The sequence below is a fragment of the Ictalurus punctatus genome, chromosome 1, assembly GCF_001660625.3.
Source record: "Ictalurus punctatus breed USDA103 chromosome 1, Coco_2.0, whole genome shotgun sequence".
NCBI lineage: Eukaryota > Metazoa > Chordata > Actinopteri > Siluriformes > Ictaluridae > Ictalurus > Ictalurus punctatus.
The window spans coordinates 17,994,252-18,009,355 of NC_030416.2; the positions used below are offsets into that span (position 1 = coordinate 17,994,252).

A 15,104-nucleotide genomic window follows, 5' to 3' on the forward strand; every position below is an offset into this window, starting at 1 on the left:
GGGAACTGTATCTAAAGCCAGGCATTCCCAGGTCAAATTGAAACTGAAGAACATCACAAGCACTTGCAGTGCTCTGGTGTGATTATAAGCTCCCCAAACAAGCTGGACGAATGTAATTTAGCATAAAATCAGTTTGTCAGTTGTTGTTGAGATTCTGAGGTTGTCTTTTGGGCTTCATGTCCAAGCAGAACACAACACAGACACATGTTCCAGGAGGACGAGTGTAGGCTTCACAGGGTTAAACCTGTTGTGACTGCAGTGGTCATGATGTAATACTGGACCTCGCTGACTGGCCTGCAAAACCACTGTGCCTCAATCCTACAGAAGAGCTGTGTTCCTAAATAAAATACAGCAATCAGTTGGGAGCTGGATAATGAACAGAATCAAGAGGTTTAATAAGTACAAGGACTGCATTACTACCAAACACTTTAAGCTTTAAGAACAGAAATATCAATAAAGCTTATATCTAAATCAAATATAACTTCCACTGGCCTGTATTTAGGCTATGCCATTTCTTTTTGTAAACTAGCAGGCAACCTCCAGTAGGTGTCCGAGACCCTGCATGACTCCTGTTTAACGGCATTAATTAAGTGTTAATTTTTAATTAAGCATGACATTCGATTAATCTGCAGTCCTCAGAGAGCCAGAGAGAAAATCCTGCAGAACTGGCTCATTTTCTGCCCTCACATCTGGCCATCAGACCTGAACACTGTCTGAAATTCTGAACTTTAGCATTGCAGCACAGCTACATAACTTCACAGACAAGCTCCTCAGTCAGTAGAGTGAATCCAAGGGCTCTGCCCTCTGGTGTTGCTACTGCAGAGATGTGTGGTAATAATTGAGTCCATAAGGTCCTCACCCGGTTGCCATGACAATGCACAGTGTGCTGAAGGCTGGCTCTCGGCTCTGGTGTGATGATGTGATTAACGGCTCCCACTCGAGGCCTCTGTCTCAGGTGTGGTGCTGATGCAGAGGCAGGAAAGGCTGAGCGCTGCTCCATTGGGGCCTTAATGACAATCTGTTCTGTGAGCACCCCTCCGTCACAGGCTTTGTTTGTATCTGGAACTTTCCCCTCAATAACCCGACAACACGCATCAGCAGCAAGCTGGATATGAGAAAGCTGACAGCTCTGTATGCAACTGCTAAATGAGTTTTGCATTAGTCACAGTCAAATGACGTATTACTCACCCACTCAAATGAACAGTGCCAACACATTTTAAAGGCAATTATAAGATATCGTGTTGTGAAAAGTTTCATGTTTCCAGAATAGTAAAATTACTATAATTACTGGAATTTCGTGCAATTCAGAACATCCCCTTGACAACTAACCACAAAACAACCCCAAATCAGACACACTACCATATTTTACCTTGTGTATATAAACCTTTCCTTGTGTGCAGTTCCTTTTTTGTTTATTTATTTTTTAACCAGACCATGTAGATTGTGTGCAAAAAGTTCATATTATGGTCTTATCTGACTGCCACACCCAATTTCAAATGCAGTATAAATGACACAAATTCAGGCACTGCATGACAATTATGACAGCAGCACGAAATCAAACTGTAACCTTTGGGTTTTCTTTGCCTCCTTAGTGGTATTTGTTACTGTTGGGATTGTTTTTTATTATTATGGCCCTGATTATTACCGGTATGTTTTTGTTTTTACTTTACATTAATTAAAAAAAAACGTTAAATAATTGTGTATTTTTATTATAGATTTTGCCCGTGCTCTTGGAGGGTGCCAATAATTCTGGATTTGGCATTATTTAACAGCCGAGGGTGATAATACAATAGTGAACTGAATGAATGAAAAGTCAGTTTCAGTGGGTCTTCTGTATTGCAACTAGAAGGTCAAAAGTGTAAATGTGTAAAAGATTTCTGACAGAAATAGTCAATGAGACAAATCCCTAACTTCAAACAAAGGAAGCTTAACCTTGTTCCTTTCTTCTCACCATCAGGGTTATTTTTGCAAACATAAAGGCCAATTAGTGGCTCACAGTTCCCTCTGGAGAAGAAGAGTACTTCTGTCAATGTGCTGTATGAATCCCAAAGATCTCTGAATGCTAGCTCAAGGCAAAAGACTCCATTATCAATTGTAATGGCAAGACCCAAACTATTGAGGCTTTTGGTATTACATTTTGTGAATAATTTACAAGTGGTTTATACATGCTAGTGCCATCGGTATTGGATACAACCAAAGTTACATAACCAATGTTTAAAACAACTAGAAAAATGTCATGTTTTCATTTCCGGTGATTCATTTTCCAGTGTTTCATTTGACTTGGTTTAACTTTACTGGTGTATGTTGTTCACCGAGTCAAATCATAATGGCATTAAAGCAGAATTAAGAAAGGAAATCATTTTATAACTCTCTGTAATACTCAAATTTTCCACAAAAAAGTCCAAGGTTATTAGATAAGTTAAATGCATTATAAGGTTCATTGAAATAAGACCATTAAAACCTAAACAGACTGAATTTATTATATACTTCTTGACATGAAGCCTGAAGCACTTTTAAACCACATTTTGTGAGGTTTAAAGTTTAACTCCTGTATTGACAGCATTTCCTGCAGCTTATTAAGCCATTCTTCTTTAGTAATAATATAGCTATTGATTAATTGTAATAGGTAATGTACTGATACAGTAGATACTGGTAAGATATCAGTGCAACTTTAGCAGCTATGCTCACTTTTTTTCAGGCACAACCACTACAAATAAAGTAAAATTGCACTATATGGCCAAAGGTTTGTGGACACCTGACCATTGCACACATGTGGTTCTTCCCCAAACTGTTGCACCAAAGTTAGAAGCACACAGTCATATGCAATGTCTTTGTATGCCATAGCATTAAGAATTCCATTCACTGGAACCAACTAGCCTGAACCTGTTCGAGCATGACAATGAAGACATGGACCATGCTCCAAAATCCTTCCCAGAAGAGTGAAAATGGATGTGAAATAGGATGTTCAAACAAACATACGAGTATGATGGTCAGGTGTCCACAAACTTTTGAGTTTTTTTTATTTGTATTTTTTTTAATAGTGTATTACTATATTAGAATTAAAATCCAAAACACAGAAACAACAGTTTCTATTTAAGGGATCTGTTGGGTAAGCAGTTATGTGAGTTACTACTTCTGGGTCATGTCAAATCTTAAGCCAGCACGAACTAGAACACAGAAAATAGCAGACGCAACATTCAGAGGACATTCAGTCAGAGCACTCACCTGCCATATACGGGGCCATGTTCCTCCAGGGTCTAAAAACATCTTCCCTGTTGTTGTTGTTTAGTTTTTTTTTTAAAGCAAAACACATAATACTACATTTTTAATGCTATCGTGCTTCTGCAAATCCACTCTAATCTCTAATGGTGACTGCGGTCTACTATAGAAATTACTAACTATAGGTAGTGGCCTCCAAACAGCAGAAAAGTCCAACCCAAAAAAATACAACTAAGCAATTTTAAATACAAATAAATATGAAAATCACAACACAGGATTTAAATAATTGAACATACAGCAAAACATTATTATTCCCCCACCCCTCCCAAACCTAACAGATGGCAGGTAGTGAAATTCACTAATAGTCTAGTCCTCTTCTTGTTTTCAACTGAGCATAAAAGTCACTAAAATAATCCCTTTTTCATGGTGAACTTGAACTCAGGAATTAGATGTTCTAAATTAATCTTGGGTAATCTGGTTTAATGTGAGACATGGAAATGGCCTGACTACATTATCAAGCCTTATTTATATCCTCAGAGTCAAGTGTAGGTTTTGGTGTCATGGAATTAGATCCCCTCTTTCTGTGATTACCGGCATTAGACATCACACTGATATTCATATTAGACTCAGCACGGATTAATTATCCTCATCATATACATGAATATGATTAGCATTTAATTATGTCAATCAAAACACTGGATATGGTAATACAGAGTACAGGTGAGGTATCTAAATGAGGAAAAAATGATCCCACAAAATAAGGGAAAATGTACACACTTTAACTCTTGTGTTCTGTTTGGGTCAAAATAGATCCTTTTTTTACCTGAAGTGGAACCATACTAAAAATGCTATTTTTTTAACCTCCCCAAATGAAATTTTATGTGTTTTACCTCTCTTGAACATGAAAAATGCCCATTTTATTTTTCACCAAGTGGTGCAATATCAATTGACACCGATCTGCTTTAACAAAAATAAAGCAGATAAGTAAATTCACTGTTATATTACGTCTAGGTAGTATTTTCATTCATACCTGCTTGCAGGAGCATCCCCAGGCATAAGAAGTGGTTTTGTGTGACTTTACTGTTGCCCAAAAACACAGATGTGTTCAAGGTTGGTCATTTCAAATATTCTCTTCTATCTCAGCTCCCTAAGCCAATGTGGGCAGTGAACATCACATCCATTGCTAAATATCAAACAGAACACTACAGTTAAATATTGATACTGAAGTATGGGACAATAGTTAAGGAGAGCCAGAATGTTAAGGAATTAAATAATTTATAGCGAGAAACTTAATAACTGATACTACAGGTTACATTCAACTCTTAGTTCTGATAAACCCACTAACAGTGTTCTATCTTTATTTCCATTTATCATGCCAGGCCACAGTTAAAAGACTCAGTCCTCCCATTCCATATTCCCAGTACAGTAAGTCTCATTTACAAACTATTTCAATATCAAAATACGCAAGCATGAAATGTCTTCTCGAATAAAAAGGAAAAGCATCAACACTGAGAAACTAGTACAAGTCATCCACACATACAATGAATAAATGGGGAAAAACATACTTCTAAGACCACTTTGCTTTTAGGCTAATTTGGCTTGATATTATATCTAATGTTAAGCTAACCAATGAGATTGTAATGACTACATGAAACATTTGCTCAAGTCACAAAGTCACATAAAAGTCAGGATTGCAAAATTTTAACAAAATCACTTGTGCCAAAAAAGTAGGAAACTTTAAAATATCTATCAGCACAATCAGATAATCACACCCACAGGCACAACACATTTCAACACCACACATCTTAACTGATAAATAAAAATAAATTAGCTTACACCATTTTATAAATACATTTTGAATATCGAAAATCTTTCAAACTCATGATAAAGTTAAAGGAGACTTTTCAAAGAGTCCAGTTTGGCAGTCCAGTGTTCTGTATTCATTTTTAGTCCTCCTCAGTACAAATGTTCCTCTCATTTTCTGTGGCAATGAGCTACAGACTATGTCACGTTGTAGGAAAATCCGTTTTGTTTTTTTCCACAGAATAAGCCAACTTCACAGTATTTGTAATCAGCATTTCCCTGGTCTTGACACTATGAGCTTAACAGAGTTAGGTTTTACATATAAGAACGTCTGCAAACGGTCCCAAAAGGTTCTTGTTAAAGATACAGCGCACCCACACTAAATATGTAGTAAAGGGCTTAATGTTCTCTGAAAAGGTATAGTTTTGTTGGGGGAGAATATAAGGCATGTATGTGTTCTCTCCCTGCTCCTGGATCCACACTTCATATTTTACCTCTCTTACCTTCAAGTACTTGAGGTTCCAAGGAATCTGCCAGGACACGGACAGCTTTGCTTCATGGGCAGCCTGCACTGATGTCTGGCACTTGGGATGTCTGACTCGACCAGGATGTACTACACTGACAGGTTTGCTCTTTTTCAGATTAGGCTTAATTTTTAGACCGTCTCGAAGGACTTCCAAGAAGGAAGGAATGTCCACAATGGTGTCTTGATAAATCCGGAAAAGCCACTCTGGGTTGCGACAGCAGAGGTGTCTCTGTACCTCCTTGCTAGCTAGGATACGTTCCTGTTCCTCTTTCTCCAGGTGAGTGATACCTCCTTGGTCCCAGGGGCGGTCAGGATAGGCTACAGAATTCTCTTCAATGGTGTTTCTCCATGCTATGTACTGCAGGTCCATTCCTGGCAAGGAGGCCAGAGTTTTATATGGAGTATACTGTTCTGGGTTGACAGCGTATGGAAAAAGCTCGATGACAGCAGCCCCTCGTGGTAGGAACATGGACGTGATCAGTTGAGCACCATGCATGCTGACCAGCATGGATGCCGCACTGATAAGCTGGACTATGCTTGCGAAAGTTTGCTCCTCCAAGGACACGGTGACTGTCCTCATTTTGTACTCTTGAGCCAAAGAAAGAAGCAACTCTGCCTCATTGAGTATCAACCTGTTAGAAGTTCTACTAAAAACTACTATATAATCATCACCTTCAGGCCTCTCCTTTGTTGTGATATTAAGTCTGTCCATTATGAACGAGGCAAACTGACGAATCTCATTCCCAGACACCAGTATGTTAGCTTTGGGCCCTTGGGGCTGTACAAAGCCGTACTGATACCATGTGGTCATCTTTGACAATCCGACATAAGACTTGGTGAAGCACATGAGCTTGCCAAAGTTCCGTAAGTGCTCTTTAAGTAGTGGCTGTTTGCTGCTAAGCAGGCGATAGAGATCAAAATGGCTCCCCTCTCCCCAACCTTCCATGAAGACGAGCCTGGCTTCATCATCCAAGTCTGTGTACTGTTGCATGGTGTAGAATATTGGAAGAAGATCATCGTGGAAGATGTGCATCAGGTTATCAGCGTTGAAGCGATTGAGGATGAGAGTGACATCTGGCACAAACACAGGCTTCGGCATGTACTTTAGTGCAGCTGCGGGCAGTTCCAAGAAATTAAAATACTGAGTATTATGATCCTCAACAGAGGACAAGTCCAGCAGGGCTGGTTGGAAGCGACGAGGGCCTAAATTGGGAAGCATGACTGAGGCATTACTATGGAAGAATATGAACTCCTCAGCCTCGGAACAGTAGCAAAGATAGTCAAAGCGGCAGATGCGGTCAGTGTGCATCTTGCCAGTGCAGACCATCCTTGTGCCTTGCTCTTGCAGTGCCAACAGAGCGGCATGATAATCTATGCGCACATGTGAAAGCTCCTGGGATTGACGCGTCAGCTGTAGCTCCTCTTCCAGTTGGGCCATGTGGTCGCTTAGCTGAACATACTTCCATAGCAGGGCTGCAACCAGCGATACAAGCAGGCCATTTAGCACTGCTGCCAGGTTCATTCTACAGCTTAATGCATGCATTGCAGCTGAGTTCCAACACCACGCTCATGCTCGACCTGCGCCAAGAGGAAAAATCATACATTAAATACTGCCGTTATAAATATGGGCTGATTTTCCCTTCTTTTTTTTTTTTAAATTTACCCGCACAAACAAAACTTTGAGAATCTGTAGTTCTCCAGCATCAAAACTTGACATCACCCTAATCCTTTCTGACAGTTAGAAAGCTTTATACATTAAATCTGACTGGAGGTCATTTTTTCTTTCTGGTACGCTATCAAAAATTTCAGATTTAGTCCTGCCTTATAATAACCTCCACTCCTCTGGGAAGGCTTTCCACTAGATTTTGGAGCTTGGCTTTGGGGATTTTCCCCACTCAGCCACAAGAGCATTAGTGAAGTCAGACACTGATGTTGGGTGAGGAGGTCTGTGGTGCAATCAGTTTTAAAGTTCATCCTAAATGTGTTAAATGAGCTTGAGGTCAGGGCTTTATGGAGGCCATTCAATTTCTTCCACAACAGCCTTGGCAAACCATGTCTTCATGAACCTCAGTCTGTACACAGGGACACTGTCATGCTGGAATATGTTTGGGTCCCTTAGTTCTATTGAAAGGAAACTGTAATCCTACAGCATACAGATACATCCTGTACAATTCTGTGCTCCCAACTCTATGGCAACAATTTAGAGGTCAGAATAGTTAAGGTCCACATATGGGTGTGATGTCCATTGTTAGGTGTCCACAAACCTTTGGCCATATAGTGCAAGTCTTCCCTCCCAATAGTGAGTTACAGAAAAGAAAGACCAATGGCTTAACCTATGTATCTAATTTTCTAAGCCACTGAATTTCTAAAATAGCCATCAGACCCATGGAATAGACACAGTGGCCTAATATGCTTTGTAGTCACGATTGGTATGTCCATCTAAGTCCATCTATATGAGAGATTACTAGCCTTGTGGGCAATAATTACAGTCTTCCAGTTTATGTCTGCTATAATATGAGCATTACAAATCTGAATCAATATTTGCTTGAAGCACCTTCTGTAAACTTACCTGGCAAAATTCTTTTAGATTTCTTCTGACAAATTTTCTCAAAGGCTGTACTTGGATGACATTAATTTTACATGGGGAGCTGTAGTAACATCCCTTACAGGTGTTATTCTTGGGACTTTATTTATGTCCAGATTGGCAGTTTGTTTTTCTCCCTCCACTCTTGAGAAAATTGGAAAGTTTTTTTCTTTTTCTCCAGACAAAGTCAAAGGTAGGCTGAGAATTATAACACTGCTTTGGATAGACATCTCAGTGATTTAACAGGACATTATTGCTTCCTGCTTTAGAATATGTTTCTGACCATAGTCCAACTCGTGTATAGTTAGCTGTGACTATGCATCCACAGAATTTCTAAATACTTCTGTGACACTTTTGTTGATCTGGCTTGTCTACGTACAGTCCTCACATCAATTAAAATAAAGGCATATTTATATATGCCATATGGTGTTCTATAAATAAATTTTAAGTTTCATAGCTGTCTGGATGCAATCTCAAGGAGATGTCAAATAATTTTATTGAAGACATTACAGCCATCAGCCTGAGAAGCATTTAAATAATGTTAACTAATGCTTATATACAGTATTGTACTTTTTACAGATTGAGTTGTGATTTCTTATCAAGGCCCTATTTTGGCAAAGCCAAGTGATAAACTGTTTATTTTTGGATGCCAAATTTGGGATCAGGTGAAATAACTTTAGGTGAAAATAAATCATGCAATGTGTGAATCCCATCGGTCCTTGAACATCAATTTGCACACTTCTACGTTAAGAACATTAAGGGGGGGTGACAGAGGGGGACAGAGGTAGCTCAGTGTTTAGAGTTCTTAGTGATGAAATGATGGTGAGTTTAAACCCCAGTACAGTAAAAGACCACTGCTGGACCTTTGGACAAAACCATTACCCTACCTTAAGAATAGGGAAACATCCTGATGAATGTCAATGGTGACAGTCTTTCCAGTTGCTGGATCTATATAAACAGAACTATTCTTTTTTTACCTTAGAGACTAGATATGAAAAGACACTACAGTCTTGATAATTGCCAAACTGCCTAAAACAAATTCATAAAAATGTCAATAATTCGATTAAATAGAACAGAGTAAGGCCCACACTTGGCCTGCTCATAGACTAGGAATGCTCATTTTACCATATAATGCATATCTCGCTCAATATCATTTTCATCCGCAGAGTGTCAGATTTTGAGAGGCAAGAAGCATTACCCTCCAATCCAATCATCCAGGACAAGGACAGCGGTGGCGGCAGTGTTTCCTGTTGTGTGCTTTAATCCTTTCCACTGAGCAAAGGGATGCATGAACCATTAACTGTTACTGCCGCTTTAGTGCTGTACATAACACTAAAGAAACACTCATGCCCCTGAAGGCACTGGCAAACACAAGCTGTGTTCGGATGACTCTGGAAATATCCATTAAGCTAGCCAAACTATAAGCAGTCTTAATAAAAAGAACAACTGAAAGTGCCATTTCAATAAATTATATAAATTGAACTGTTATTTGAAAAGGCACAGCCTTAATAAAATGTAATAATATATTAAAGAATATATATTATATAATAAAAAAATATTTACACTTTTTTCGATTCTCAGTATCTAACGGGTCTCCTCTGGGAATTATCCCCCACAGTGCCTCAGATAAGATGCCGCACAATTCATCCAAATATACAAGGCTTATTTTAGCATTCAGCTGTGTCTACGTTCTGCTGCTAAATAGCTACAAAAATCTGAAGCTGAAAAAGGGACTATGCATACCTTAATGTAAGAATATGCCCGTTATATTGGAGCTGTCATCTTAAATCGAACACGCTTGCTAATGTATATAATTGATAGTGAAATAAAAGCCTCTGGGAGAATGTAGAATTGCTTCATGAGCTCACGATGAAATAAATTGACATTTTCAAATATTAATAAGTCCTTTATATTTGTTCTGCTTTGTGGTTTACCTTTACACCAGCCAGAGGTTCTGTAGCTGAAGAAGCCAGCCACTGGCTCCACTGATCTGTTTCACATTAGTTGGTTTACTCACAGTCTGTCCGTTCCATCTCAGCTGAGATCTATGATGCCTTCAGTGCCACTAATTTATTGTTTGTGCTTAAGTTAATGCACTCATACACAAACTACCAAATACAATGTTCAGTATTATTTGGCAAAAATGGACATACAGCCATTAGGCATTGTGAAGATTATTCATTTCAGCAGCGACAGTGAAATTCTTGTGCATTTAGTCAAGTTTTGATCCGGGGGAAAGGTTTCACTGTTGATCTCCAACAGTGAGTCAAATAAATACACTAAAGAGACACTGAGGTGAGTAAATTGCCACTAATATGCTAAAAGCACTTGAAGACTCTTTAAGCAGCTAGCATCATGAGATTTGGCACTAATACAGTCATTCAGAGATAATTCATATAGCATATAGCAAGCAGGGGCCATGTCCTTGAGCTGCTCTCCTCCCTTCTCTCCTTATGAATGGAGAGGTAAAGCAGAGATGACAAGGCTCCCTTGGCTCTGTGGCATACAGCTGTGCTGTTTGCTGCGGGGATGATAAGCACCACAATGATGGGGGGAAGGTGGCCTAGTGCTTCCAATGCATTTTAATCAGGCTTGTGGAAAGACACTGCTCTCAGTCTTCCACTGGCCCTCGTCCCCGATGCGTCCCATAAAGAGAACCAAGCACGGATCCGCTCAGTCCTAGAACTTTTTTTTCAAAACATCAAACAACTGAAAAGGGGGGGGGGGGGGGGGGGGGGGATGACACCCTCACTGACCACTGCCTTATTGTGTGTCCCTTCAACCATCTTCCCAGTGTGTCCATCTTCATTTTTAGCTCAGCTGTGACACAACAGGTTTGTGTAAAACAGGTGTTAAAAAAAAAAAAAAAAAAAAAAAAAGCTGATAAATGTTATCAGCGATTGAAGCTTTCATGGGGCTTCACACCTCATAAATTCATGTGACGTGTAAAGCTGTGTTATTTTAAAGCTCATCCCCATGGGTGGACAAATCACTAGCCCAGGACAAGCAGATTTTGTGTTCAAAATTAGGTGCATCAACCAGAAGAAGAAAAAACAATGCAATGCCAATGTAATGCTGTCACTATAGTGCGAGCTCCTCGTTCAGAATTTTGCCACCTGCTGCACTACACACATCGGCTGAGGCGCTATCTGGCCGTTGCTAAAAACTATTTTTACTATTCTGATTGACTAGCATGCACAAACAATCTTTTCAGAATCATGAATACGCACGCGTGAGGAAAACACTCTGCCAAAACCAATCACAGCTTGGTCATATAACTCTCCTGCTAGCACAATACGTCACCTCAGATGCTAGCCAAACTCATATAATATGTTTTGAAGAGGGCAGAACACCACAGACGAAACCACATGCTGTAGCCAAAGCTTTGGAAAAGCAACGTGATCATGTAATATTCATTTCCCTCAGGTTGTATTAATGGGCGTGCCTAGCTAACTAGTTGGCCAAACATTATTACATTATGTTTGCTGACATTTTTTTAGCCTAGTTACTTATGTTTCTAGGCGACTCAAATATGAGACTAGACAGCACACTGAAGATTTTATGTGTGGATTTGAACTTGTGAATATGCTGAAACTAAACTAGCCCTACCTACCGGTTTCCAAATTATGCATTGTACATTTCTCATTTATCAGTTGTCTCAGAGTGTGCTTTTACTGGAATACAATCCCAGTTTTAAAAATGGCGATATTAAGTTGAAGTATTCAGTTGTTTCTGCTTGGGAGGAAACATATTTTATGTACATATAATAAAGTAAGAATCATTCCTAAGCAAAAGTCCTTTATTACGAAATGATTTTAATTTGCATGCTCTTTTCAGCCGTGTAGACATAACTACTAGGTGCAGAAACATTCGGAGGGTGGAATCTAAATTCATTACTGGGTCACAGATATCACTTTCTCAGTGGTTATAGGCATGTTCCAATTTCATGCTAGCGGCGATGAAATGGCCAGTGTGGCCCAGAAGCTTTCTGCTCCTCAGAGACGGATGAGGAATGGAGCTGAGAGAGTCCTCCTGCAGGGGTTACAAGAAACAATGTCATCTGTTCCCATGAGGAAAAGGACCGTACGTAAGAGTGCAGCACTGAGGTGTGGATAAGCCACTTGTATGGGAGTAATACAGAACCCGAAGCTAAATGTGTGCCAAATTTTAGAATACTTCAAATCTATAGACTTGTAGATATTTATAGATTTTGCAGATGAGATCTCTAATAGGGTGACACTGTGGCACAGTGGGTACCTTCTCACAGCTCCAGATTCCTCAAGTCAATCCTGAGCTCCTGAGGTGCATGTGTGTGTGTTCAAATGGTTCCGTGTGATGGGCTAGTGACTAGGCTCCAGATCCACCTTGACCCTGACCAGAATAAAGCGGTTAATGAAGATGAATGACTGCATTCATCGTATAAAGAATGGACTTCTGAAAGACTGCACCAAAATTAATGAGACATCTTGGCTCATTTAAAAAGTTGCTTTTTAAATTTCTGAACATAATAAACACTCACATAACATCAGGCTTTCTCACGTTATGGGCCCTCTTTATGTATTTTATTCCAGTTGATCAGTGTTTGAACTCTAAAGACAGCCAATCATACACATTTTAAGCTGTAAATTCCATCGAATTTATGTACAGGGACTGAAATACAGAAAATAAAGGCACGCTGAAGCAATACAAATAAAAGGCACCAGTGACTGACTGTACTAGAAAATTATAGTTTAAAGCACAGACCTTCACCATCTTCCACCTACAGACAGCATCCAGCTCTTCTCGCATATGTTTAACCGGCGGAAAACTTTTTCACTTTTTCAAAATTTCACAAACAGAAACATGGCAAAACGGCGTCCGTTTTCTGTGAACTATAGAAAAGAATACAATACTTACCAGAAAGCAGATAAACAGGTCAGTGGTATCACAAGTCAGTGCGGTTCTAGTGCTTCAGTAACTGGCTAAGACTGAGTGCAGCTCTGTGTGCGTGTGCGCGCGAGTGTGCGCGTGTGTGAACGGTGCACACGGCTAGCGTGCTTTCAGAAACCTCACGACACCATTTGCTTTATCCGAAGAAAACAAGCACCGATTACAGCTTAATGCAGCTAAAATACTCTGCTTTCTCTACGACATAGACTGGTCGTTTCTTCACAGTTCTGCTAGTGAGGTGAATCCGACTCACGAACTGTCAGTCTGTGCAAGCCTAACCCGGCTGAGGGAAACTCCACCCACGAGAACTGAGCTCAAACCAGAATCTCGCGATATCTGAACGTGGGCTCGCTCTGCCTTGGGCTCGTTAAAGAAGTCACTAGTAGTGATAGGAAGTTCGGATCTTTGTACTGACTCGGACATTTGAATCTCGTTCAGCAAAATGAACGGATCTTTTTTCGAGTCATTTCGTGTTTTTTTTCTTCAGCAGAATATCATTAAAATTTTACATGTTAAGTACCCCAACACGTGTAGTACTTACGCAAGCGTTGATCACATTTGGATAAATATAAAAAATAAATAATAAACTATAGGCTAATTAGCTTAACAGCTAATTAGCCTAATAGCTTAGCTGGGTTTTTAGGCTATGCAGTCTGTTAATTCACCTCATTTCCCGATCAGAGTCGTTCTTTCTTCTGTCACGTCACATTTGTCACATCTGTTCCCTGGAAACGATTAGTTCACTCTCGAGTCTTAGGGTACGAGTCGTTCATTCATCCCGTGACTGCCCCATAGGCAGTGCAGTGGAGATGTGACGTGATGAATGAACGACCGGGAGCCTAAGACTTGAGGCGTGAACTAGTCATTTCTGTTTCCAGTATTGCATGGTGCATTGACTACGGAGCAGTCACCGGAAGAACGAACGACTCGAACTCGAAGACTCTTGATGTGAACTAATAATTTTTTCTGTTTCCTGTACAGAACCTGTGGGGATGTTGCTGCGCATGCGCACTCAACATAAAGTGAACGAATCACTCTCTGAGACAACTCGTTGTTCCCGAGTCATATTAAAGATTCATTCAAAATGTACGAATTGTTCATGAACAAAACATCACTAGTTGCTAATTAGCCATGTACAAAGGAAGCAGTGATTTGTGCATTTTTCTAGTAAATTAGTGCTTTACAAGCGTTACAGTTCCAAACTGAAAAACAAAGGGACATGTTGGAGCATGGTGATGCAGCAGGTAGTGTTTCCATCTTACAGTTCTTGGGCTCCCGGTTTGACCCTGTGCTTGGGTTATTGTCTGTTATTGTGGTTATAGTCTTTGTGCATGTCTAGGTTTCCTCCGGGTTATCTATTTTCCTCCTCCTTCCCAAAAACATATCATAGGTGGGACTGTATTTCTGCCTCACACCAACTGTTGCTGGGATAGACTTTATGATGCATCACAGCACTGAGCAGCATAAGGCAGTTACTGAACATGAACAAATCACTCAGTCATACTGATGATTAGATCAGTGATACTAATCTAATTTAAGGCTAATACTCAGTCAAAGTCTTATCACTGTACTCTGTAGAGGATGAAATTACTCACCATCATTATTTTTCTATAGGGCTAAATACTGTTCCTGATTGAATGCGAGAGCCACTCAAACTCACCACAGAGCACACAGGGAATGATAATATTTAGGCTGTAGAATCTGGTAAAGTTGAACAGTAAACTTCATGTCACTGCTTCACAAATGTCCCAATAAATCAATGGCACTCTCCTTAATCCCACACTTGGCAGAACAAACAAGTCAGCACTGAAATTTCATGTTTCACCATGAAATACTGTTGAGAATTGAACTTTTTGACTTTTCATGGTCGCTGCATAATTCCATGTGTTATTTCATCAAGAAAAAGATTATGAGCATGTGTGTCCAAACTTTGGATCAAGTATGTATATTACTGGTCTCAAGTCCCCAGAAACTTTATTTTTGTCTTTGACCATTTACTGTATCCCTGAGGTGCAAGGAATAAAGCACTAACAATAACCGCAT

General features: G+C 39.8%; 1 protein-coding gene across 5 annotated transcripts; it reads right to left on the reverse strand.

The window, feature by feature from the left end:
* Positions 1–3,873: 3,873 nt before the first annotated feature.
* pomgnt2 (protein O-linked mannose N-acetylglucosaminyltransferase 2 (beta 1,4-)) lies at positions 3,874–13,978 on the reverse strand. 5 transcript variants are annotated; one of them, XM_017473879.3, is made up of 4 exons: positions 13,029–13,953; positions 12,652–12,721; positions 12,390–12,503; positions 3,874–7,126 (listed from the first exon to the last, which is right to left on the reverse strand). In XM_017473879.3, exon 4 carries the CDS (start codon positions 7,089–7,091, stop codon positions 5,331–5,333), a length of 1,761 nt encoding a protein of 586 aa, XP_017329368.1. In that variant the 5' UTR covers positions 7,092–7,126; positions 12,390–12,503; positions 12,652–12,721; positions 13,029–13,953; the 3' UTR covers positions 3,874–5,330. The 5 variants fall into 5 exon arrangements, 4 of the variants coding, with proteins under 4 accessions (XP_017329368.1, XP_017329351.1, XP_053538171.1 ...); XM_017473862.3 differs by having other exon boundaries at positions 12,652–12,782; XR_006982805.2 differs by lacking the exon at positions 3,874–7,126 and adding an exon at positions 11,492–12,164 and having other exon boundaries at positions 12,652–12,782; positions 13,029–13,978.
* Between the last annotated feature and the right edge of the window lie 1,126 nt (positions 13,979–15,104).